A 27,213-nucleotide genomic window follows, 5' to 3' on the forward strand; every position below is an offset into this window, starting at 1 on the left:
CTACCTCACCTCCCTTCTCTCCTTCTCCAGCCCAGCCCACACCCTCCGCTCCTCTGCCGCTAACCTCCTCACTGTGCCTCGTTCTCGCCTGTCCCACCGTCAACCCCTGGCCCACATCCTACCCCTGGCCTGAATGCCCTCCCTCTGCACATCTGCCAAGCTAGCTCTCTTCCTCCCTTCAAAGCCCTACTGAGAGCTCACCTCCTCCAGGAGGCCTTCCTAGACTGAGCTCCATTTTTCCTCTCCTCCTCCCCATCCCCCTGCCCTACCTCCTTCCCATCCCCCTGCCCTACCTCCTTCCCCTCCTCACAGCACCCACATATACATATGTTTGTACAGATTTATTATTCTATTTATTTTACTTGTACATATTTACTATTCTATTTATTTTGTTAATGATGTGCATCTAGTTTTACTTCTATTTATTCTGATGACTTGACATCTGTCCACATGTTTTGTTTTGTGTCTGTTCCCCACTTCTAGACTGTGAGCCCGCTGTTGGGTAGGGACTGTCTGTATATGTTGCCAACTTATACTTCCCAAGCAGTACAGTGCTCTGCACAGTAAGCGCTCAATAAATATCATCATCATCAATCGTATTTATTGAGCGCTTACTATGTACAGAGCACTGTACTATGCACTTGGGAAGTACAAATTGGCAACACATAGGGACAGTCCCTACCCAACAGTGGGCTCACAGTCTAAAAGATTAGACTGTGATATGATTGAATGAATGAATGAAAGAAGTGGAGGCTCCAATACATGGCAATCTGAAACATCCAGGACAAGATAGCATGGTCTACTAGACACAGCACAGGCCTGGGGGTCAGAAAAGACCTGGATTCTAATCCTGGCTCCACTATTTGTCTGCTGCATGACCCTGGGCAAGTAATTTAACTTCTCTGTGCCTCAGTTACCTCATCTGTAAAATGGGGATAAGACTGTTAAGACTGGGGTTAGTACAGTGCCTGGCACATAGTAAGCAATCAATCAATCGAATTTATTGAGGGCTTACTATGTGCAGAGCACTGTACTAAGCGATTCGGAGAATAAAACAGAATTAGCATCTCCTTCCCTGCCCATAATGAGCTTACAGTCTAGAGGGGGAGACAGACATTAATATGAATGAATAATTCATAATATATAACGTAAAAGTTATGTACATAAGTGCTGTGGAGTTAGGGGTGTGGAGAATATCAAATGTTCAAAGGTAACAGGATTGAGGTGTTTAAGCACTTAAATACAATTTGAGACAGAGAGACAGAGAGAGACACGGACAAAGGCAGCCTTTATTGGGCCCCCTTGGGAAAGAGGAACTAGGAATATAAAATAGTCGTGGCCCTGCCCTCAAAGAATTTACAATCCAACTTTCCTGTGGTGCTGATGCTACCTAATAACCTTCTCTAGACAAGTTCACCTAATCTCACAATAAAACTTTCCTGGAAATCTTTCTTGGAATGGCCTTTGGAGTCTGGCTCTCTCCTCCCTGACAAATTGTCCTCAGTGCCTTTTTGGGGGAACAAAGCTGGGCTTTTTTAAATCTTAATACATTTGGTCTATTTCCTGGGTTCATATACGTTTGGCATGTGCAGTAATCTTCTTAATTTCTTCTTGTTCATTTTTTCTGGGATGGTCTGTAACAGTGAAGTGCCCAGGCCAAGTACAGATCATTGCATGATACACACCAGATTCTGTCTTCTCTAAGGGAAAGAGTTCAGACAAAAATTAATCTTCTTGAAGAAAAGAACAAACATCCTTAATCTTTGGTAAAAAAGGAGCCCAACTGCCACAAATTGCAGAGAGAGCAACAAAAGCTGAGCTACTCCTGAGGGTCCCGTAGGGAACACGAGAACTGGGAGAATTGGAACCTGATCCAGGGACCTTGCAGAGATAGCCCTGGATCCTTAGCCCTGGGGAAAGTCTGCTCCCTGGAGTTCACAGTTCCATGAGTGGGTCTGAGGAGAAGACTCATGGTTCTCCTTAGTACTTCCCTCTGGATGCATGGAAATGGCAGACCGTTTTCTGCTCTTTGCTAACCCTCAGCTGGAGCAGACTGCCTAGAGGCTGGAATTCCTAGGTAGCAGCAAGCAGCCTCGACCACAGGAAAATGTTACAGCTGGATTCTCCAAGAGCCACTACAGCTGACCCTTGGGAGTTTTTCTGGTCATCTAAAGAAAATGCTAATCTTATTCCACAGTCTTTTGGGGAACAATGCTCCCTCCCTCCAGGGCCTGGAATTCACAATGGGATCTTATGCTAGAATAATCCCCAAACATTTCAAAAAGCACACTCACTTCAATGTACAGGCTTTTAGGAGGCTTTATATCCTGTGTTATGTCCAGTCCTTCATCTCCACCCAGTGATCTCATGTAGGTAGCAAGAGACTTTTTATATTGATTGAACCACTGCATCTGAAGACATAAAATACCGATTTCATCAACATCAACACGCATTTTGCCAATTGTCCGTAGTGTGCCCAGTACTGTGACAGGCACTGGATTACACTTCTGTCAAATCTTTAGCGATAATACATTGTCCACAAACGCGAAAATGGAATGTCTTAGTAACTGCACACAGACCTGCCCTGGGACCTTCAAGAAATGAAATACACAAGGAAAAAAGTACAATTTCTGAGTAAGGTGTCTTTTCACTTAGGTGAATTAGCAGTTATAATTAGAAGTGGGGTGGGTTCACAGATGGAACTTCTGCTGCAGCAGTGTGTGACCAAAGGTTTCGAAAGAAGCAAACTTCCAGAAGAGTCGAAAGCAATTCTGACAAGAGAGGGGACAGTGTGGATAGAGAAGTACGTCACCAGATTTGAAGGTGAAAGAGTAATGTTAGACTGTCTTTTTAAGAAGAACATTTACATTCAAAGGGAGGAAACACAAGAAATAGGAAAGCCTCTTTGAAAACAGGACAATGATTTTTAAAAGGCAGAACCTGAAAAAAAAAAATCCAATTTGCTTCCCAAATATTACACAGGTACTACAGGCTCTTTTACACCTGCACTTCCTTGTTTTTGTATTGCAACTTCCCATAATTAAAACTTTATTAGAGCATAATTCCTATCTGATCTATGTTGGAAAATCATTTTAAACATTGCTTTGTTAGCTGGTGTGCTCTTCAAGTGCTTAGTACAGTGCTCTGCTCCTAAGGACACTGTCAAGGGTGAGTGCTCTTCCTCCATGTTAGCATGGGTTGTTTTGGCTGGGATGGAGCCCACTGTTGGGTAGGGACTGTCTCTATATGTTGCCAATTTGTACTTCCCAAGCGCTTAGTACAGTGCTCTGCACATAGTAAGCGCTCAATAAATACGATTGATGATGATGATGATGATGGAGGGCTGAGGGTCCCTGGCATGTCAGGGGGTGGTAGGGGTCGGGGGGGGGGTGGGGGGGTACTGCTGGTAAGAGCAGAAAAAACAGAAGCAGGGCCTGAATACACACCACGAAGACCCAGGTGGCTGTCACCCGTCGTCCGGGGGTTGTTGGGGGGAGACAGAGAGAGAGACAGAGACAGGGGACGGAAAGCCTGAATTTCATATAAAATTTATTCCACGAGGCAAACTGAATGGTTTAGTTGTTCAGGCGCAGTGGACTGAACTTCCCTTTCGGGAGGAAAGTAATCAATTAGCAATATTCGAGCTTCCCTAATGGGAAGAACACAATCATATGTTAATCGCGTGTGGGTGAGGCAGCTAGCTCTCACCCATGTGCATTTCCCACTTGGGATGAATCCACTTACTTTCCCACACGGGAGGAATTCATTCCAATCAATCAATCAATCAATCAACCGTATTTATTGAGCGCTTACTGTGTGCACAGCGCTGTACTAAGCGCTTGGGAAGTACAAGTTGGCAACATATAGAGACGGTCCCTACCCAACAGTGGGCTCACAGTCTAAAAGGGGGGAGACAGAGAACAAAACCAAACATACTAACACCCGCGCACGTGGTGGGCGGCTAGCTCTCTCCATGTGCTCTCCCTACATGGAAGGAATCCGCTTATGTTCCCCATCTGCAGCGGGGCACCTGGCTGCCACCCACGAGACACTCACCCGTCCTGCGGCCCTTGCCTCGGTATGTTGGTTGTGGTTGCAGAGCGGGCATCTGGCCTTCTGGGCAGAGAAAGACACGTGGGCCACTGTTGCTGCTGCTGCTGTATCTCAGTGTTCTGCCCCAGAAGGTCAGAGGCGACAGGTATTTATCACCTGCGCTCCTAGGCCACTCCAGCTTCCGGCCTCAGTTTATCCAATCTCTTCCCTCCCCCCTCCTCCATACCTGATTTGATTGGCACGGGGGCGAGGGACACCTTCTGTATTCCCGGTGTGGGCGGTCAATCTAGCAGTTTTGGTTGTGGGGGCGGTACCCACCCTCACTTCCGAGTCCCGCCTGCTGGCTCAGGTGGTCACGAGACAGCATCTGACCTTGAGATGGCCGGTACCCCGGGGTCACCTTGGGACAGTAGCTCTCCCCCAACCCAAACCGCAGAGCAGGAGAGCTGAAACCCCTTCAGGCAGTGAAGCAGGGAAGAATCAAAAGGGAAGAACAGGACTCACCGGGCCCTCGAGATCTCCCTGCTGAACCCTGGGGGGGGGACACTATGAGGGTCCCGTCACCCTCTGGTGGGTCCAGGAAGGGGCCACACCACTGCTGCCCATGCCCAGTCACTTGAGCACTCTCCCTTCTCCCGTCCTTGGGGCAAGGGATTGGGAGGAAAGAGATAAGGGACTAACCTTCATCAATGTCATTCTGCCACACCACAGCTTTTTCACTCATTCTGTAAGCGCTCAATAAATACGATTGATTGATTACCCCGCTGGCAGCAATGGCTTTACTATGAATCCGCTATATGACCCAACGGCATCATCCATCTATCAGTAGTATTTATTGAGGGTACAACACAACAGAGTTGGTAGACATGTTCCCTGCCCACAATGCACACTGCACCCTCTGCAGTGTAATATAAGGACAAGTGTCACATCAGTCAATCAATCGTATTTATTGAGCGCTTACTGTGTGCAGAGCACTGTACTAAGAGCTTGGGAAGTACAAGTTGGCAACATATAGAGACAGCCCCTACCCAACAGTGGGCTCACAGTCTAAAAGGGGGAGACAGAGAACAAAACCAAACATACTAACAAAATAAAATAAATAGAATAGATATGTACAAGTAAAATAGAGTAATAATAAATAGAGTACAAATAGAGTAAATAGAGTCACATGAACCAAGTAGACCTGTGCCCTACGAAGGGAAGTGGAGAAGGTTTAGCTGATTCAGCCACCATCAAGCGGGCACTGGGGGAAAGCATTACGTTCACAAGGAAGTGAATTCGGTGAACGTGTGTTTGAATTGTACAATTAGCTCTTTGCACACCAACTGCTCAAACTGTTTGACTCTTTTGCACCCAAAAGTTGCCAATCCCTGTTCTAGCACTACGTAACCTGAATCCCTTTCTGAATTACCGAAAAAAGAATTCATATATTATTAATAACGCCATTGGCTTACTTCATCAGCTGACATATGAAACCGCAGAGCATTTGGCAGTATACTGCCATATTCCCATCTGAGCGCTCGGATCCGAAGTAACCGGTCATACCTAGAACATTAAGAAGTTATGAGAATCATAATAGCCCGAAATAAGGAACAGGATTTAAGTCAATTTCCTATAGATGTATGACCACTTCCCAAGTCGAGAACCTGGGTAATATTTTTCCCTTGCCACTGTGCTCCCGCTGGTATATTATGACCAAAGGCAATCTTCATTTTTTTTTAAGTATTTCAGCACTTAATACATGCCAGGCACTGTACTAAGTGCTGGGATAGATACAACCTAATAATAATAATAATAATGGCATTTATTAAGCGCTTACTATGTGCAAAGCACTGTTCTAAGCGCTGGGGAGGTTACAAGGTGATCAGGTTGTCCCACGGGGGGCTCACAGTCTTCACCCCCTTTTTACAGATGAGGGAACTGAGGCCCAGAGAAGTGAAGTGACTTGCCCAAATTCACACAGCTGACAATTGGCAGAGCCGGGATTTGAACCCATGACCTCTGACTCCAAAGCCGCGGGCTCTTTTCCACTGAGCCACGCTGCTCCTCTAATCAGGTTGGACACGGTCCATGTCTCACATGGAACTCACAGTCTTAATGCCTATTTTACGGATGAGGCAACTGAGGCACAGAGAAGTTAAGTGACTGGTCTAAGGTCACACAGCAGACAAGTGGCAAGGCAATATTAGAACCCAGGTCCCTCTGACTCTAAGGCCCATGCTCTAGCCACTAGGCCACACTGCTTCTCAATACTTCCCTTCTAATATTTCCCTCTTTATTTCTACAGCCCTGGCCTTTGCCTGATTTTCTCTTGCCCAGAATACTTTTGGTCTGCCCACCTCCAGCCCTATCCAGGTCAAATTGATCGTCAATGTCATGACCATGCTACTTGTCCCTCGGACCATGTTATCCCCTGACTTTTATTTTCCACTGCATTATAAATCCAAGGGTGAGATTTTCACCTCTTTCTAAAGGAAAAATTTCACTCCTTCGGCAACGACATAGAAGAAAACAATATTTGCTACCCAGGAAGTTGGGCAGGTTGAACAGAATCGTTTTGATCCATTTCATAAATTAAAATTGGTTTTCAGGGGGAGTTATAGGCTACTTGAGGGAAAATCGAGGGAATTTTAGCTGCCAAAGACAACCATTACACTGTTCCTCCTTGCATCCTTCGATATCAAGTCAGAGTTTGAGTTCTAGGCTGGATGGGCCACTGAACTGACGCAACCTTCAAGCTACCTTTTCCTTCTGGCCTCTTGCCCCTTCTACATTGAACCTACTAAGAAGACAGGAGCAAATAGTTGTTTAATAACACAGTAATAAATAATAACAATAAATAAGTTCCCACTGAAAAGTACTTAGAAAGACAATTGTAGTTTTATGGAAAAGCTCACAGGTACGCAATAACACAGCGCCGATTTCTCAACAGGGAACAGTGCCGAAATTTGATGGTTGGAATCAGGTCACTTCTTCCATCTGATTTAGCTTCATTTCTAATCATGAAAATTCAAAAGAAAAAAAAGCAGACAACATTATTCAAAGGAACATATTTTTCTTACCCCATTTTTCAAAGTTAATTGCCACTTCACTAAGAATGACTTTGGATTAATTTTTATTCTCCTAAAGTAAGCAGTCTATCCACATCATAAGTTTAATTTGACACCTCTCGGGAAGGTTTTGCCAAAAAAATACGATGAGTTACCTGCCAAAGGTCTTACTTTTTCAAAAGCACCAAATAAATTCTCTGCACCTTTTCTATCTGGACTGATTGGTGTTGCTTAAACAAGAATCAATCATTGGTGCTTACTGAGTGACTGCTAAGCACTTGAGAACGTCCACTTGAAAGAGTGGAAGTCGAACTCAATAAATAGCACTTACCTTGTACGGAGCACTGTGCCAAGTGCTTGCAAGAGTACAATACCATAAAACAGCATGGCTTAGTGGAAAAGAGCATGGGCTTCGGAGTCAGAGGTCGTGGGTTCTAATTCCGCCTCCGCCACTTGTCAGCTGTGTGACTTTGGGCAAGTCACTTAACTTCTCTGTGCCTCAGTTACCTCATCTGTAAAATGGGGATTAAGACTGGGAGCCCCACAGGGGACAACTTGAGAACCTTGTATTTACCCCAGTGCTTAGAACAGTGATTGGCACATAGTTAAGTGCTTAACAAATACCATCATTATTATAATCCTTGTCCTCACATATTCAACAATCTAGGTATTTTATATATTTACTAATACCAGGGTATCTCTTTGAAAAACGAAAGAAAATGTCTCTACATTTCATGAAACCTACGCTTGTAGAACAATGTTAGACCACGCAATAGGTGCTGTACATTTCCACAAAAAATTTAGAAACCAGAGGTCCTGGAAAGATTTTTGTCTATCACGCACTATTATTAGGAAGAAAATTAACATGAAAGGGATCAGCTCTAAACCTTTTGGGGGGGGGTCCCACCAAAAGTTAGAATTTTTTACATTTTGTGTGGTCTTTTCAATACACATCAGGTTAAACAGATCTGTATTGGGCTGGCCAATCCACCAAGCTATTCTGTAGGTTCACACACTACATCCACTACTACTTCTACTACATACATTATTTCTAATATTTGTTTTGTGGCTTCCAGACCTTTCAGCTTGTATTCGAGAATGGCTAGCTACATGACAGAGGGTGGAGGGCCTACAGAATCACAGCTTTGAGTCCATCACCTGGCCGCAAAGAGGAAAAGAAGGCTAGGAGCAAAGGGCAGGGGTATATAACCCCAGGGACAGAGAGTGCAGGGCTTTTCTTCACCTGCTACTACATTAATCCAAGCATTTATCCTATCCCGCCTCTATGACTGTATCAGCTTCCTTGCTGATGTCCCAACCTCCTGTCTCTCCCCACTCCCATCCATACTGCAGTCCGGATCATTTTTCTACAAAACATTCAGACCATGTTTCCCCACTCCTCAAGAACTTCCAGTGGTTGCTCATCCACCTCTGCATCCAACAGAAACTCCTCACCATCAGCATTAAAGCATTCAATCATTCATTCAGTCATTCAATCGTATTTATTGAGCGCTTACTGTGTGCAGAGCACTGTACTAAGCGCTTAGGAAGTACAAGTTGGCAACATATAGAGACGGTCCCTACCCAAAGGCGGGCTCACAGTCTAGAAGGGGGAGACAGACAACAAAACAAAACATATTCTCAAAATAAAATAAATAGAATACATATGTACAAGTAAAATAGAGTAATAAATATGTACAAACACACATACAGGTGCTGTGGGGAGGGGAAGGAGGTAAGGCAGGTGGGATGGGGAGGGGGAGTGGAAGGAGGGGGCTCAGTCTGGGAAGGCCTCCTAGTGGAGGTGAGCTCTCAGTAGGGCTTTGAAGGGAGGAAGAGAGCTAGCTTGGCAGATGTGTGGAGGGAGGGCATTCCAGGCCAGGGGGAGGACGTGGGCCGGGGGTCGACAGTGGGACAGGCCAGAACGAGGCACAGTGAGGAGGTTAGCGGCTGAGGAGCGGAAGGTGTGGGCTGGGCTGTAGAAGGAGAGAAGGGAGGTGAGGTAGGAGGGGGCAAGGTGATGGAGAGCCTTGAAGCCGAGAGTGAGGAGTTTTTGCTTGATTCGTAGGTTGACAGGCAGACACTTTGAGATTTTTGAGGAGGAGAGTAACATGCCCAGAGTGTTTCTGCACAAAGATAATCCGGGCAGCAGAGTGAAGTATGGACTGAAGCGGGGAGAGGCAGGAGGATGGGAGATCAGAGAGGAGGCTGATGCAGTAATCCAGTCGGGCTAGGATGAGAGATTGTACCAGCAAGGTAGCGGTTTGGATGGAGAGGAAAGGGCAGATCTTGGCAATGTTGAGGTGAGATTTAGGCAGGCTTTGGTGACGGATTGGATGTGTGGGGTGAATGAGAAAGGAGAGTCGAGGATGATACCAAGGTTGCAGGCTTGTAAGACGGGAAGGACGGTAGTGCCGTCTACAGTGACGGGAAAGTCAGGGAGAGGGCAGGGTTTGGGAAGGAAGATAAGGAGTTCAGTCTTGGACACGTTGAGTTTTAGATGGTGGGCAGACATCCAGATGGAGATGTCCTGAAGGCAGGAGGTGATGCGAGCCTGGAGGGAGGGAGAGAGAGCAGGGGCAGAGATGTAAATTTGGGTGTCAACGGCGTAGAGATGATAGTTGAAGCCGTGGGAGCAAATGAGTTCACCAAGGGAATGAGTGTAGAGAACAGAAGGGGACCAAGAACTGACCCTTGAGGAACCCCTACAGTAAGGGGATGGGAGGGGGAGGAGGAGCCCGCAAAAGAGACTGAGAATGAACGACTGGAGAGATAAGAGGAGAACCAGGAGAGGACGGAGTCTGTGAAGCCAAGGTCAGATAGCGTGTTGAGGAGAAGGGGGTGGTCCACAGTGTCGAAGGCAGCTGAGAGGTCGAGGAGGATTAGGATAGAGTAAGAGCCATTGGATTTGGCAAGCAGGAGGTCATTGGTGACCTTTGAAATGGCAGTTTCCGTGAAATGTAGAGGACGGAAGCCAGACTGGGGGGGGCGGGGGTGGGGGGGTCAAGGAGAGAATTGGCGTTGAGGAATTCGAGGCAGTGCGTGTAGACGACTCATTCAAGGAGTTTGGAAAGGAATGGTAGGAGGGAGATAGGGCAATAACTAGAAGGGGAGGTGGGGTCAAGAGAGGGTTTTTTTAGGATGGGAGAGACGTGGGCATGTTTGAAGGCAGAGGGGAAGAAGCCAGTGGAGAGTGAGTGGTTGAAGATGGAAGTTAAGGAGGGGAGGAGGGACGGAGTGAGAGATTTCATAAGATGAGAGGGAATGGGGTCAGAAGCACAGGTGGCTGGAGTAGCACTTGAGAGGAGGGAGGAGATCTCATCTGAGGATACTGCTGGGAAGGATGGGAGAGTAGTGGAGAGGGTTGAGAGCCGGGGGGTTGGAGAAGGGGGAGGAGTGACTTTGGGGAGCTCAGACCTGATGCATTTAATTTTATTAATGAAGTAGGAGGCCAGATCGTTGGGGGTGAGGGAAGGAGGAGGGGAGGAACAAGGGGCCTGAGAAGGGAGTTAAATGTACGGATGAGCTGACAGGGATGATGGGCATGGGTGTCAATAAGGGAGGAGAAATAGTTTTGTCTGGCAGAGGAGCGGGCAGAGTTATGGCAGGAAAGGATAAACTTGAAGTGAATGAGGTTGGCTTGGTGTTTAGACTTTCGCCAGCAGTGTTCAGCAGCTCAAGCATAAGAGCGAGGAAGGTGGACAGTGGCAGTGATCCAGGGCTGTGGGTTAGTGGTATGAGAGCAGCGAAGGGCAATCACCTTGCCCCCTCCTACTTCACCTCGCTACTCTCCTACTACAACCAGCCTGCACACTTTATTCCTCTAATGCTAACCTTCACACTGTACCTCAATCTCCTGTGTCTCGCCACTGACCTCTTGTCTACCTCCTGCCTTTGGCCTGGAATGCCCTCCCTCCTCATATCCCTACTGAAAGCTCACCTCCTCCGGGAGGCCTTCCCAGACTAAGTCCCCCTTTTCCTCTGCTCCCCCCATCCCCACAGCCCCTACTTGCTCCCTCTGCTCTATTCCCCTCCCCACAGCACTTGTCTGTATATAAGTATTTATAATTTTATTTATTTTTATTAATGATGTGTATGTATCTATAATTATATCTTATTCATATTGAAGCTATTGATGCCTGTTTACTTGTTTTGATGTCTGTCTCTAACCTTCTAGACTGTGAGCCAATTGTACTTTCCAAGTACTTATTACAGTGCTCTGCACACAGTAAGCACTCAATAAATACGACAATGAATGAATGAATATCTGATTCATTACTCTCTCCCCCTTCAAAGCCTTAACTGAAGGCACACCTCCCCCAATAGACCTTCCCTAAGTCCTTTTCTTCAACTTTTCCTTTTCTTCGACTCCCTTCTGCATTGCCCTGACTTGCTTCCTTTATTAATCCCCCCTCCCAGCCCTTATCCCACATAAAATATGCACTTATGTACATATCTGTAATTTATTTATGTCTGTCTCTCCCTCTAGACTGTAAGCTCGTTGTGGACAGGGAATGTGTCTGTTATATTGTTATACTGTACTCTTCCAGTGTTCTGCACAAGTAAGCACTCGATAAAGACAACTGGCTGAATGGCTATCAGGGACAACGAAAATTAGAAGGGCTGAGGCCCAAGAACAGCTAAATACTGTTTAAAAAGAGTCTGGATTCTAGTTCAGCAGTATTACAGAATCAGGAAAAGGGTTATAGTTTGTAAATGGACCACATTTTATGCTCTTTGGATTTTGTTCTTCTACAATCTTGTTAACTAAAATCAGCTTCAGTAAAATACTGTTTTCCTCTTTTCCTACAAAGAGGAAAAGCCAACAAATCATGTGTTCCCAGGTTAGATAACATTTATAGGAGAAGTGTCAAAGGCAGTTGAGAGGCTGAGGAGGATTAGGATGGAGTAGAGATTGTTAGATTTGGCAAAGAAGGAGATTATTGGTGACCTTTGAGAGGGCAATTTCAGTGGAGTGAAGGGTATGGAAGCCAGATTGGAGGGGGGCCAGGAGAGAACCGGAGAAAAATTTGAGACAGCAGGTGTAGTTTGGAGAGGAATAGTAGGAGAGAGATGGGGTGATAACTGGCTGAAGCCATGGGGTCAAGAGAGGGGTTTTTTAGGATGGGGGGGAGACATGGACTTGTTTGAAGGTAGTGGGGAAGAAGCCATTGGAGAGTGAATGGTTGAAGATGGCTATTAGGGAGGGAAAAAGGGAGGGAGTTTTGATAAGGTGTGAATGGGGTCCCATGAACATGTGGAGGGGGTGGCATTTGAGAGGAGGCAGGAGATCTCTGGAGATACTGATGGGAAGGATGGGAGAGTTGAAGAGAGGGCTGGGAGGGGGAGAGACTGAGGAGGGGTAGGGGACACTTTAGGGAGCTCACACCTGATGGTGTTATTCTCTTAATAAAGTGGAAGGCCAGGTTATTGCGGACAAAGGATCGGGGAGTTGGGGGCCAGGGGGCCTGAGGAGGGAGTTAAATTTGTGGAACAACTGGTGAGGGCGATGGGTGTCAATAAGTGAACAGAAATAGTTTTGCCAGGCAAAGGAGAGAGCAGTTAAAGCATGCAAGGACAAACCTGAAGTGGATAAAGTCGGCCTGATATTTAGATTTCCGCCAGCAGCGCTCTGGGGCTCGAGCGCAAAAGTCAAGGCGGCTGACTGTGCAGGTGATCCAGGGCTGTGGGTTACTGGTACGCAAGCGACAAAGGGTCAGGGGAGTGAGTGAGTTGAGTTCAGTAGAAAGGGTGCTGTTGAAAACATCTATTTGGTCATCAAGAGTAGGTACATTGGGTACGAAGACTAAATGGGATGTGATGAGTTGAGAGAGTTGGATGGGGTCCAGAGTTCGGAGGTCTCTGGGGGGGAACAGCACAGATTTACAGGGAGGAGAAGTATGGGAGAAGAGGCAAATGAGAAGGTTGTGGTCAAATACAGGGATTTCAGAGTTGGCGAGGGCAGAGATTGTGCAGTGGTTTGAGATAATGAGATTGAGTGGGTGTCCAAGTTGGTGAGTGGGGGAGGTGGGATGGAGCAGGAGGTAGGAGTTGAGGAGTGAAGTGATTTAGTGATAGTGGTGCAGTGATTTACTGCATCAGCCTCCTCTCTGATCTCCCATCCTCCTGTCTCTCCCCGCTTCAGTCTATACTTCACTCTGCTACCCAGATTATCTTTGTACAGAAATGCTCTGGGCAAGTCACTCTCCTCCTCAAAAATCCCCAGTGGTTGCCTGTCAACCTACAAATCAAGCAAAAACTCCTCACCCTTGGCTTCAAGGCTCTCCATCACCTCGCCCCCTCCTACCTCACCTCCTCTCTCTCCTTCTGCAGCCCAGCCCGCACCCTCCACTAACCTCCTCACTGTGCCTCGTTCTCACCTGTCCCGTCGTCGATCCCCAGCCCATGTCCTTCCCCTGGCCTGCAATGCCCTCCCTCCACACATCCACCCAACTAGCTCCCTTCAAAGCCCTACTGAGAGCCCAACTCCTCCAGGAGGCCTTCCCACACTGAGCCCCCTTTTTCCTCTCCTCCTCCCCCTCCATCGCCGCCCCTTGCCCTACAGCACTTGTCTATATTTGCACATATTTATTACTCTATTTTACTTGTACATATTTACTACTCTATTTTAAAATGATGTGCATATAGCTATAATTCTATTTATTCTGATGGTTTTGACACCTGTCTACATGTTTTGTTTCGTTGTCTGTCTCCCCCTTCAAGACTGTTAGCCCGTTGTTGGGTAGGGACCGTCTCTATATGTTGTCGACTTGTACTTCCCAAGCACTTAGTACAATGATCTGCACACAGTTAGCGTTCAGTAAATATGACTGAATGAATGAATGATAGAAGGCAGGCAGCAGAGGGGTCATCAGGTACATCTATGTGGATACTGAAGTCCCCAGTAATCAAAGTGAGTATGGAGAAACAGGGAAGGAATGCACAAAAGGGATCAAAACTGGAGTTGGAGGCAGGACCTGGGGGGTGGGGGGTGGTAGGTGACAGCTACTAGAACCTGGAGTGGGAGGTGGAGGTGGATGACAAGGGATTCAAAGGAAGGGAAAGTAAGGGAAGCAGCACTGGGGCAGGAGGAGGAAGCCAACACCTCCTTCTTTCCCAGTGAGTCGGGGAAGTGGAAGAAGAAAAGGCTCCCTCTGGAGAGAGCAGCAGGGGAGACTGTGTCATCTGACGAGAGCCAGGGAGGATGAGGAGGAGGGGGAGGAAGGGAAGGGAGGGGAGGGGGAGGAGGGGGGACGAGGAGGGGGAAGAGAGGGAGGAGTGATTGAGACTGAAACAGGTCATGGATGAAGGGAAGCTTCCCCTTGATGGAACAGGGTTCCACAAGCAGCACCTGGTAGCACCTGTGGAGGGGGAAGTGTGGTTGAGGGGGACGGCACAAGGGGTGGGGTTTGGATGGGAGTGAGCTGATGGGGATTGGCGTCGGGGGAGGTAGACAAGGGGTGCACTGGGACAGGAGGACAGGGATGGAGTGCGGAGGAGGGGAAGAGGCAGTACAAGGGGCGGGGAGGGGTTGGATGGGGGAAATAATAATAATAATAATGGCATTTATTAAGCGCTTACTATGTGCAAAGCACTGTACTAAGCACTGGGGAGGTTACAAGGTGATCAGGTTGTTCCATGGGGGGGGCTCACAGTCTTAATCCCCATTTAACAGATGAGGTAACTGAGGCCCAGAGAAGTGAAGTGACTTGCCCAAAGTCACACAGCTGACAATTGGTGGAGCAAGGATTTGAACCCGTGACCTCTGACTCCAAAGCCTGAGCTCTTTCCACTGCGCCAGGCTGCTTCTCTTCTATCATACCAAACATCAAAATGGAAAAGTTCCCTTTCTAATTTCTAATGGATAATTAATCTTGTTCAGCTTAAAATTATTCAGGACAAAATTTGGCTCAAAGTTTTATTACAGAAGGTTCCATAATAGTGGAAACAACTCTTACTTCCAGCTAAAGTAAAATAGCTGTTTCGTCCCTACCCAGCAGCCAGATGAGCTTGTCTCTAACCTCTCTCCATCCCCCTCTCCTACATCCCATCTTTAAACTTCTCTCCCCACACCTTGCCTGTTTCCCCACTTCTTAGGGTCCCCTTCCCACCCTCTGCACCCCTGAAACTGTTGTCCCCGTCCACATGATTCTCTCTTGGCTCCTGTCACCCACTCAGCACTGCTGAAAAAAATAAAAGCAAAAAAAAAGTACCATTCCCCAGCTGTCGCTCCTGAGATCAGGCGAGTCAGGGGAGACACTGCTCCCACAATACCCCATATCCAGCCCAGCCTGGCCTATTTCCCCCCAGTTGTAATAAGCCTAGGGGTTGAAATCAAACAAGGGCCCAACCACTGCTATGGAATAAGTTCCAAAACATGATGATAATGGTTCTAAACACTGAGGTAAATACAAGGTAATCAGGTTGGACACTGGACACAGCCCCTGTTCTACACACGACTCACAATCTTTAAAAAAGCTTTTTAAGTGGCCCCAGGTGGGGAGAGAATGTACAGGAGCCATGGGGAAGGGGAGATAAAATGTTTAAAAGTGGGGTGGGGTGAGGGAAAGTGGAGATTTTAAAGGGGGGTCGGGGGAGCAGATCAGTAAAGGCAAGTCTTTGGGGTGTGGAGGGGCTTACTGTGTGCATAGCTGCAGATACAAGGGTAGGGATGACACTGCTATTTACCTCTCGCTAAACTAAACGTCAGATCTGCTGTTGTATCTCTTCCCAGAATAGTCATATTATTGAAAAATACAGTCCTTCGCACAAAGACTGTACTTCTTTCTAAATGACTAAAGATAATTCACGATAAAATAAGGAGAAGGGGACCATGCACAGGGAAGGGTGGCGCTGGGAGAAAGGGATTACAGGGAAGGGGCAGGGAGGAGGGGTGGCTTAAGGGGAGGAGTCGGGTGGCAGAGGGGGTGGGGGAGGTGATGACTGTGATGGGCAGTGGGGGGGGGATTGAAGGGTCATGGTAAGGTCAGTGAGGTAAAGGTTAGCAATTAGATCAATTACCACTTAATATACCTTGGCAATAATAACATTATCCAGTGCTACCCAGAGGAGATGGTTGAATTGTCCTTGGGCCACTCAGTGAAAGGAAGCCAGTGACTATCCTCACCACAAATGATTGGTAAAGTTGTCAAGTTTCCAGACTAAAATGGACAGAATATAGACCCAGGGAAAACCCCATGCCCAAGGAAGGATTATCCCTTAAACTGAACATTTTAGGAGGTCACCTCTCATTCAAACTACATAAACACTTCATAAAAATCTCTTTATCATTAACCTACTGGATTAAACTGGTGTAGTCAGTCCCTAGGGAACTGTATAATATACAACATACGAAAGAATACCAAGTATAAAAGCACAAAAAAAATGTGTTCTGGATGAGCTTAACCTATTCGACCAGTATTCTCCCCAGACAGTAACCAAATGATGCTTGGAAGAGCAGTCAGGGTAATTAATAATAACAATAGTAATAATAATGATGGTATTTGTTAAGCGCTTACTATGTGCTAAGCACTGTTCTAGGCACTGGTGTAGATAAAAAGATATCTGGTTGTCCCACATGGGGCTCACAGTCTTATCCCCATTTTACAGATGAGGGAAACTGAGGCACAAAGAAGTTAAGTGACTTGTCCAAAGTCACATAGCAAAGTGGCAGAGCCAGGATTAGAACCCATGACTCCTAAACCCAGGCTCTTTCCACTAAGCCACGCTGCTTCTTGGAGGGTTGCCCTCCCTACTTCTATTCTCATGATTAGTTACATACCTCCCGATTATGAACCTAATACCTAGGAGCATATCTAAACCCTTACTGGACCATTTAATTTATCAAATATTAATTCATTTTGGACCACTCCAAACACTTCTTGAACATATTGAAATTTTCTACCTACACAACTTTCTATGGTGTCAGGATAAACCTTTAGAAATGATCAATCCAGAACTATTTTAAAGGCAAAAAATACTCATTCTCAATCGTATTTACTGAATGCTTAACGTGTGCAGAGCACTGTACTAAGCAATTGGGAGAGGACAATGCTGTAGCCTATGATTATCAAAATATTTGAAAAGAGGCCTTACCTAAGCCATTTCTTCTTCTCCCACTCCCTTCAGCACCACCCTGATTTGCTCCCTTTATTCATCCCTTCCTCATCTCTACAACACGTACATACCCGCAATTTATTTTTGTTTGCTTATTTATTTATTTATTTATTTAATGTCTGTCTCCCCCTCTAGACTGTAAGCTCACTGTGGGCAGGGAACGCATCTACCACCTCTGCTATATTGCTATACTGTCCTCTCCCAAGCACGTAGTACAGTACTCTGCACACAGAAAGCTCTCAATAAATAGAATTTGGTAATTTCTAAGGCACTTAATAACACAGCGCATAATAAACTGAATACACACCAGTGGCAGATTTTCAAAGGTTCAGAAAGTTTCATTTGTCTGCAGCCTGAATTTTTTAGGCCTGGACTAATTTTTCAACATGAAGAATTTTCCTATTTTACCTACTAGTGTATATTAGTATTAGTATCATTAAATCAATGAAATTTGAAAATGTCATTGGCATATGGATCCCATGTCTGCCAAACATTTGTTATGCTGTTTTAGTTTCAATGTTAAAAAAAAGTTGAAACAAAAGAACTTACACATCAGACTGATTTTGCTCATATAAAGCCTTCATCTCTTCTAGAACTTGCCTGATTCCATCCTCCTAAAACAGGTAAATTAATACAGCTTCAAGGTCATTAATTCCAAACCACCCCAATGTATTTTATGGGGATTTAATTTTCATTTATTTAGAGAGTCCATCAAAAAAGAACATTACTTTGAAAGTTAATTCAGTCATGAGGCTATTTTGAACTTCAAATGGAAATAGAACCATAGCTATTCAGAACATGTTAATTACCTATGACCCTTCTTGACAGTTTGTGAGAAAATAAATTTAGGAATCTATCAATAGCATGTATGGAACCTAATGTATGAAGGGCACTATCTGAGCACTTGGGAGAATGCAGCAGAAGTAAAATATAATTAATCTGACCTGAAATTCTGCTAGTTTTTCCTCCACAACTTTTCCAGGATCCACCTATTTCTCTCCACCCATGCTTTAGGGGAGGGAGAAGACTCAAGCAGACACAAAGGTCCACCCCCTCCTGTGAGAAGTGTAGAAAAATACTGCTATATTAAAAATTAAAAATTGGGTCAGCCTTGCCTCCTGCATCAACTCCTCAAAGACCACCAATCTTCCAGGCTCTCCTTTCCCCAGCCCAAACTTCACTCAGCTTGCCAAGATCAGTTTTCTAAAATATCTTTCTGTATATGTCTCCCTGGTGCTAGTAAAGAGCTGTGATTTGCACGACAATCCTGTTGTGGGCTTCCTAAGACGTCTGGAGGTCTTATCAATTCTATCAACCTCCAGGCTAAGGGTTGAAAACTTTCCCACCTCTCTCCCAGTCAAATGATGCAATCCCTAGTGCTCACCTTCTGGATAATTTAGTCTTGCTCACTCATCAGTTTCTGCTGAAATTTTCAAGAATACGGTAATTAATAGGGTACTTGAAGGTAACTCTGGCTTCTACAAATTCTCAATTGCTTAATCAAGAGGAAACTGAGGCCCAAAGGGGTTAGGTGACTTGCTTCGTACTTCTCTCTCCCGACAGTTCAGCTAGCAAACCCACTCCCACCACCCCCACCCACAGCCTTTTCAATCAATCACTTGCATTTATTGAGCACTTACTGTGTGCAGAGCACTGTACTAAGTGCTTGGGAAGTACAAGTTGGCAACATATAGAGACAGTCCCTACCCAACAGTGGGCTCACAGTCTAGAAGGGGGAGACAGAGAACAAAACCAAACATACTTAACAAAATAAAATAAATAGAATAGATATGTACAAGTAAAATAAATAAGAAGTAGAGTAATAAATATGTACAAACATATATACATATATACAGGTGCTGTGGGGAAGGGAAGGAGGTAAGATGGGGGGATGGAGCAGGGACGAGGGGGAGAGGAAGGAGGGGGCTCAGTCTGGGAAGGCCTCCTGGAGGAGGTGAGCTCTCAGTAGGGCCTTGAAGGGAGAAAGAGAGCTAGCTTGGCGGATGTGGGGAGGGAGGGCATTCCAGGCCCGGGGGATGACGTGGGCCGGGGGTCGACGGCGGGACAGGCGAGAACGAGGCACGGTGAGGAGATTAGCGGCAGAGGAGCGGAGGGTGTGGGCTGGGCTGTGGAAGGAGAGAAGGGAGCAGGGGTAGGAGGGGGCAAGATGATGGAGAGCCTTGACCCGAGGGTGAGGAGTTTCTGCCTGATGCGCAGATTGATTGGTAGCCACTGGAGATTTTTGAGGAGGGGAGTAACATGCCCAGAGCGTTTCTGGACAAAGACAATCCGGGCAGCAGCATGAAGTATGGATTGAAGTGGGGATGGGAGGATGGGAGGATGGGAGAACAGAGAGAAGGCTGATGCAGTAGTCCAGACGGGATAGGATGAGAGCTTGAATGAGCAGGGTAGCGGTATGGATGGAGAGGAAAGGGCGGATCTTGGCAATGTTGCGGAGCTGAGACCGGCAGGTTTTGGTGACGGCTTGGATGTGAGGGGTGAATGAGAGCGCGGAGTCGAGGACGACACCAAGGTTGCGGGCTTGTGAGACGGGAAGGATGGTAGCGCCGTCAACAGAGATGGGAAAGTCAGGGAGAGGGCAGGGTTTGGGAGGGAAGACAAGGAGTTCAGTCTCGGACATGTTGAGTTTTAGGTGGCGGGCAGACATCCAGATGGAGATGTCCTGAAGGCAGAAGGAGATGCAAGCCTGGAGGGAGGGGGAGAGAGCAGGGGCAGAGATGTAGATCTGGGTGTCATCAGCGTAGAGATGATAGTTGAAGCCTGTGGGAGCGAATGAGGTCACCAAGGGAGTGCGTGTAGATCGAGAACAGAAGGGGACCAAGCACTGAACCTTGGGGAACCCCCACAGTAAGGGGATGGGAGGGGGAGGAGGAGCCTGCAAAAGAGACTGAGAATGAACGACCGGAGAGATAAGAGGAGAACCAGGAGAGGACGGAGTCTGTGAAGCCAAGGTCGGATAGCGTGTTGAGGAGAAGGGGGTGGTCCACAGTGTCGAAGGCAGCTGAGAGGTCGAGGAGGATGAGGACAGAGTATGAGCCGTTGGATTTGGCAAGCAGGAGGTCATTGGTGACCTTTGAGAGGGCAGTTTCCGTGGAATGTAGGGGACGGAAGCCAGACTGGAGGGGTTTGAGGAGAGAGTTGTTGTTGAGGAATTCGAGGCAGCGCATGTAGACAACTCGTTCAAGGAATTTGGAAAGGAATGGTAGGAGGGATATGGGGCGATAACTAGAAGGTGAGGTGGGGTCAAGAGAGGGTTTTTTTAGGATGGGAGAGACCTGGGCATGTTTGAAGGCAGAGGGGAAGGAACCAGTGCAGAGTGAGCAGTTGAAGATGGAAGTTAAGGAGGGGAGAAGGGATGGAGAGAGAGATTTCATGAGATGAGAGGGAATGGGGTCAGAAGCACAGGTGGCCGGAGTGGCCCTTGAGAGGAGGGAGGAGAGCTCCTCTGAGGATACTGCTGGGAAGGATGGGAGAGTAGCAGAGAGTGTTGAGAGCCAGGGGCTTGGAGAAGGGGGATAAGTGACTTTGGGGAGGTTGGACCTGATGGATTTAATTTTGTTAATGAAGTAGGAGGCCAGATCGTTGGGGGTTAGGGAAGGAGGAGGGGGAGGAACCGGGGGCCTGAGAAGGGAGTTGAATGTACGGAAGAGCTGGCGGGGGTGATGGGCATTTGTGTCAATAAGGGAGGAGAAATAGTTTTGTCTGGCAGAAGAGAGGGCTGAGTTAAGGCAGGAAAGGATAAACCTGAAGTGAACGAGGCTGGTATGGTGTTTAGACGTTCGCCAGCAGCGTTCGGCAGCTCGAGCATAAGAGCGAAGGAGGCGGACAGTGGCAGTGATCCAGGGCTGTGGGTTAGTGGTACGAGAGCGGCGAAGGGAAAGGGGAGCGAGTGAGTCTAGCTGAGTAGAAACGGGTAGAGTTGAGAGCAGTAATCTGATCATCAAGACTGGGTAGAGAGGAGAGGGAGGTGAGGTGCAGTGTGAGGCGCTCAGAAAGATGGATGGGGTCGAGAGAGCGGAGATCTCTGTGAGGGACTAATATGGATTTACAGGGGAAAGGAGTGTGAGTGAGGAGGCAGGTGAGAAGATTATGATTAGAGAGAGGGAATTCAGAGTTGGTGAGGGTGGACACAGTGCAGCGGTAGGAGATGATGAGGTCGAGGGTGTGACCAAGTTGGTGAGTGGGTGAGGTGGGGTGGAGCAAGAGGTTGGCAGCGTCAAGGAGAGATCGAAGGCGGGCGGCAGAGGAGTCAGCAGGGATATCCATGTGGATGTTGAAGTCTCCGAGGATCACAGTTGGCATGGAGAAGGAGAGAAGGAAGGTGAGGAAGGGGTCAAAGTCGTTAAAGAAGTTGGAGGTGGGGCCGGGAGGGTGGTAGATGACTGCTACAAGAATCTGGAGGGGGTGGTAGAGGCGAATAATGTGGGCTTCAAAGGAAGGGAAGGGGGAGGAGGGATAGTGCGAAAGCGACATTGGGGGGCGAGAAGGAAACCGACACCTCCTCCTTTTCCAGTGAGTCTGGGGGAATGGGAGAAGAAGAGGCCTCGAAGGGGGGGGGGGGGTCTCTGCACTCTGTAAATGCTCACAAAATACCACTGATTTATTGAGTTATCTGAGTGGCCCTAAAATTTTCAGCAGGCAGCTGGAGAGAATTAAAGGCAGGGCGAACGGAGGAAGCACCCTGACCCAGCTGATAACTTCTTCGTAATGTAAATTACTTTTTCTACAATCCATCACTAAATCCTGCTGGTCCCACCTTCACAACATGGCTAAAATCCACCCTTTCCTCTCCATCCAAACTGCTTACCACATTAATACAATCGCTCATCCTATCCCACCTGGATTACAGCATCAGCCTCCTTACTGACCTTCCAGCCTTCTGTCTCTCCCCACTCCAGTGCATACTTCACTCTGCTGCCCAGATCATTTTTCTACAAAAAAGTTCAGGACGTGTCACCCCGCTCCTCAAAAAATTCCAGTGGTTGCTCATCCACCTCCGCATCAAACAAAAACTCCTCACCAATGGCTTTAAAACACTCCACCATATGCCCCCTCCTACCTCACCTCCCTTCTCTCCTTCTACCACCCAACCCACACACTTCACTTCTCTAGTGCTAACCTTCTCGCTGTGCCTCGATCTCGCCTGTCTTGAAGCCGACCCCATAGCTCACGCCCTGCCTCTGGCCTGGAATGCACCCTCCTCAAATCCGACAATTGCTCTTCCCTCCTTCAAAGCCTTATTGAAGGCAAATCTCCTCCATCATCATCAATCGTATTTATTGAGCGCTTACTATGTGCAGAGCACTGTAAAAGTGCTAGGCCCCACTTTTCTTCATCTTCTACTCCTTTCTGCATCACCCTGACTTGCTTCCTTTCTCTTCCCTTCTCTCCCAGCTCCACAGAACATATGTACGTATCTAATTTTATTTATTTGTATTGATTTCTGTCACCCACCCTCTAGACAGTAAGCCCGCTAAGGGCAGGGAATGTGACTGTTTATTGCTGTACTCTCCCAGGTGCTTAGTACTGGGTTTTGCACAGTAAGTGCTCAATAAATACGACTGAATTGAATTAAATTGAATTGAGGGAGTGGGGCTTGTTTCTGCTTGCATCTTCTCCCTCCCCTAAAGCCTCCCTCTCCTTGAAGAATGGCAGTTAGCAGTATGGAGCACTGGCAAGGGTGACCCTCTCTCCCAATCAATCATATTTATTGAGCACTTACTATATGCAGAGTACTGTACTAAGTGCTTGGGAGAGTATGCTATAGTATGAGGAAACCAAGGCACAGGGAAGTGAAGTGATTTGCCCGCGGTCACCCAAAGGCAAGTAGCGGAGCTGGCATTAGAATCCAGGTCCTCTGACTCCTGTTTGGGGTCACCTTCTAAGGAGGAGGGAGAAAAGGTATTGAACCCCCACTTTGCAAATGAGGGAACTGAGGAACAGAGAAGTGGAGTGACTTGCCCAAGGTCACACAGCGGGTAAGTGATGGAGCTGGGATTGGAACCCAGGTCCTCTTACCCCCAGGCCCTTGCTGTTCCCAGTAGGCCACGCTGCTGTTCCTCTATTGCCATTTCTGCTGTTCCCCATCCCCTACGTAACTGGATATTCACTCTCCACCCTTCCATACCATTTATAAAGGAATTTGCTATTACTTCCTCATTCCTGTAATTCATGTGCGTGTCTGTCTTCCCGGCTAGATTGCAAATCCTTGCGGTCAGGGATTACGTCTCCCTTGGTCTCTCCCAAACACTGGGTGCTATGGTTCTGCACATAGTAAGTACTTTAATTAAAAACTCTTGTTCGATTTTTTTAAAAAAATGGCATTTGTTAAATGCTTACCGTGGGTCAGGGGCTGTTCTAAGCGCTGGGGTAGATACAAATTAGTCAGGTGGGGCTCATAGTCAAGTACAAGGGAGAACAGGTATTGAATTCCCATTTTACAGTTGAGGAAACTGAGGCCCAGGCAGACAAGTGGCGTGGCTTAATGGATAGAACAAGGGCCCGGGAGTCAGAAGGACCTGGGGTCTAATCCTGGTTCCACCACTTGTCTGCTGTGTGACCTTGGGCAAGCTACTTCACTTCTCTGGGCTTCAGTTACATCATCTGTAAAATAGGGATGAAGACTTTAGTTCCATGGGGGACAGAGACTGTGTCCAATGTCATTACTCTGTATCTACTCCAGCGCTTAGAGAAGTGCCTGGTACATAGTAAGCACTTAACAAATACCATAAAAGAAAAGTGACTTGCTCATGGTCACACAGCAAGCAAGTGGCGGAGCGGGGTTTCGAACTCAGGTCCTGGGGCTCCCAAATCCGTGCTCTACCCACTGGACCACGCTGTTTCCCTTCTAGGCCCCATTGCTAGTGGATTGATTAGCACAGCGCTTCACCCTCAGGAGGGACTCAATACATACCATAGATGAGAAGCAGCGTGGCTTAGTGGAGAGAGCACGGGCTTGGGAGTCAGAGGTCATGGGTTCTAATTCTGGCTCCGCCACTTGTCAGCTGTGTGACTTTGGGCAAGTCACTAATAATAATAATAATGGCATTTGTTAATTGCTTGCTATGTGCAGAGCACTGTTCTAGGCGCTGGGGGGGTTACAGGGTGATGGGATTGTCCCACGGGGGGCTCACAGTCTTGATCCCCATTTTACAGATGAGGCAACTGAGGCCCAGAGAAGTTAAGTGACTTGCCCAAAGTCACACAGCTGACAATTGGCAGAGCCGGGATTTGAACCCATGACCTCTGACGCCAAAGCCTGGGCTCTTTCCACCGAGCCACGCTGCACTTAACTTCTCTGGGCCTCAATTGCCTCATCTGTGAAATGGGGATTAGGACTGTGAGCACCATGTGGGACAACCTGATTACCTTGTGTCTCCTCCAGAGCTTAGAACAGTGCTTGGCACAAAGTAGGCGCTTAACAAATGCCAAAATTAGTATTATGATGATGATGAGAAGGATTGTAGCAAGACTCCCTGCCAAAGCACCAACCTCCCTGTTGCTGCCTCCCGCACCCAGACTTTAAACTCCTGGTGCGCAGGGAATGTGTCTGTTATATTTTCCTCTCCCAAGCGCTTAGTACAGTGCTCTGCACACAGTAAGCTCTCAATAAATAAGATTGACTGATCGACTAAATGCACCCTCTGTAGTAGAACCCAGACTGAGGTTTATTTTTATGTATAACAACAACAACAATAATAATAATAATAATGGTATTTGTTAAGTGCTTACTATATGCCAGGCACTGTACTAAGCACAGGGGAGAATACAAGCAAATCAGTTTTGGACACAATCCCTATCCTACATGGGGCTCGCTGTCTGTGGAGAGAGCCCGGGCCTGTGCGTCAGAGGACGTGGGTTCTAATCCTGGCTCCGTCACTTGTCAGCTGTGTGACTTTGAGCAAGTCATTTAACTTCTCTGGGCCTCAGTTACCTCTTCTGCAAAATGGGAATTAAGACTGTGAGCCCCACGTGGGACAACTTGATTACCTTGTGTCTACCTCAGTGCTTGGGAAGCGCTTTACAAATACCATTATCATTATTATTATTAGTGGGCAGGGATTGTCTCTACTGCTGTACTGTACTTTCCAAGCTCTTTGTACAGTGCTGTGCACATAGTAGCGCTCTGGGCATGTCACCCCCCCCGCAAAGATCTCTAGTGGTTGCCTGTCAACCTTCGCATGAAGTCTTCTAGACTGTGAGCCCACTGTTGGGTAGGGACCGTCTCTATAAGTTGCCAAATTGTACTTCCCAAGCACTTAGTACAGTGCTCTGCACACAGTAGGCGCTCAATAAATACGATTGAATGAATGAATATAGGAGTTGGTAAACACATTGCCTGCCCTCTATGGGTTTATAGACTAGAGACAAATATTAATATAAACTCCTTGAACACGTTGTCTACACCTGCTGTCTCCATTTTCTCTCCTATTTTCTCCAATCTGGTTTCCACCCGCTTCATTCCACAGAAACTACTACAGAATAGTAATAATAATAATGGCATTTGTTCATTCATTCATTCAATCGTATTTATTGAGCACTTAATGTGTGCAGAGCACTGTAGTAAGCGCTTGGAAAGTACAGTTCAGTAACAAATACAGATAACCCCTGCCCACAATGGGCTCATAGTCTAGGAGGGGGGAGACAGGCATCAAAACAAGCATCAATAGCATCAAGATAAACAGAACTATAGATATATACACATCATTAATATAAATAAATAGAATTATACATATGGACATATATACACAAGTGCTGTTGGGGGGAGGGAGGTAGAGCAAAGGAAGCAAGTCAGGGCGATGTGGAAGAGAGGAGGAGCAGAGAAGGGGGGCTTAGTCTGGGAAGGCCTCCTGGAGCAAGTGAGCCTTCAGGAGGGCTTTGATTGGGGGGCGGGGGGAAACGTGATTGTTTGGCGGATTTGAGGAGGGAGGGCATTCCAGGCCAGAGGTAGGACGTGGGCCAGGAGTCGACAGCAGGACAGGTGACAGAGAGGCACAGTAAGGAGGTTAATGGCAGAGGAGCAGAGTGTGCGGGCTGGGATGGAGAAGGAGAGAAGGGAGGTGAGGTAAGAGGGGGCAAGGTAATGGAGAGCTTTGAAGTCAATAGTGAGGAGGTTTTGCTTCATGCGAAGGTTGATAGGTAACCACTGGAGACTTTTGAGGACGGGGGCGACATGCCCAGAGCGTTTCTGTAGAAAGATAATCCAGGCAGCAGAGTGAGGTATAGACTGAAGTGGGAGAGACATGAGGATAGGAAATCAGAAAGGAGGCTGATGCAGTAATCCAGTCGGGATAGGATGAGAGATTGAACCAGCAAGGTAGCGGTTTGGATGGAGAGGAAAGGGCGGATCTTGGCGATGTTGTGAAGGTGAGAACGGCAGGTTTTGGTGACAGATTGGATATGTGGGGTGAACGAGAGCCAGTCAAGGATGACACCAAGGTTGCGGGCTTGTGAAACAGGAAGGATGGTGGTACCATCCACAGTGATGGGAAGGTCAGGGAGAGGACAGGGTTTGGGAGGGAAGATAAGGAGCTCAGTCATGGACATGTTGAGCTTTAGGTGGTGGGAGGACATCCAGATGGAGATGTCCTGAAGGCAGGAGGAGATGCGAGCCTGGAGGGAGGGAAACAGGGGAGGACATACAGATTTGGGTATCGTCCGCGTAGAGGTGATAGTTGAAGCCGTAGGAGTGAATGAGTTCAGCAAGGGAGTATAGATGGAGAACAGAAGGGGAACAAGAACTGACCCTTGAGGAACCCCTAAAGTTAGGGGATGGGAGGGGGAGGAGGAGCCCATGGAGAAGACTGAGAATGAATGGCCAGAGAGATAAGAGGAGAACCAGGGAAGGATGGAGTCAGTGAAACCAAGACTGGATAATGTGTTGAGGAGAAGGGGATGATCGATAGGGTCAAAAGCAGCTGAGGGGTTGAAGAGAATTAGGATGGAGCAGAAGTCGTTGGATTTGGCAAGAAGG

General features: G+C 47.2%; 1 protein-coding gene across 4 annotated transcripts in view; it reads right to left on the bottom strand.

Annotated features, from left to right (window-relative positions):
- GINS1 (GINS complex subunit 1) overlaps positions 1-27,213 on the bottom strand; it is a 52,106-nt gene that overhangs the window by 17,633 nt on the left and 7,260 nt on the right. The window contains exons 2-7 of one of the 4 annotated variants that reach the window (XM_038751885.1): positions 18,604-18,642; positions 18,164-18,275; positions 17,769-17,833; positions 6,951-7,049; positions 5,508-5,598; positions 2,295-2,411 (exon numbers count right to left, since the gene is read on the bottom strand). In XM_038751885.1, coding sequence (XP_038607813.1) covers positions 2,295-2,411; positions 5,508-5,598; positions 6,951-7,049; positions 17,769-17,803 — 342 coding nt within the window. In that variant the 5' untranslated portion in view covers positions 17,804-17,833; positions 18,164-18,275; positions 18,604-18,642. The remainder of the gene's footprint in view (positions 1-2,294; positions 2,412-5,507; positions 5,599-6,950; positions 7,050-17,768; positions 17,834-18,163; positions 18,276-18,603; positions 18,643-27,213) is intronic. The other 3 variants (XM_038751884.1, XM_038751883.1, XM_038751886.1) reach the window with 3 other exon arrangements.

Source organism: Tachyglossus aculeatus, chromosome 9 (assembly GCF_015852505.1).
Source record: "Tachyglossus aculeatus isolate mTacAcu1 chromosome 9, mTacAcu1.pri, whole genome shotgun sequence".
Lineage (NCBI taxonomy): Eukaryota > Metazoa > Chordata > Mammalia > Monotremata > Tachyglossidae > Tachyglossus > Tachyglossus aculeatus.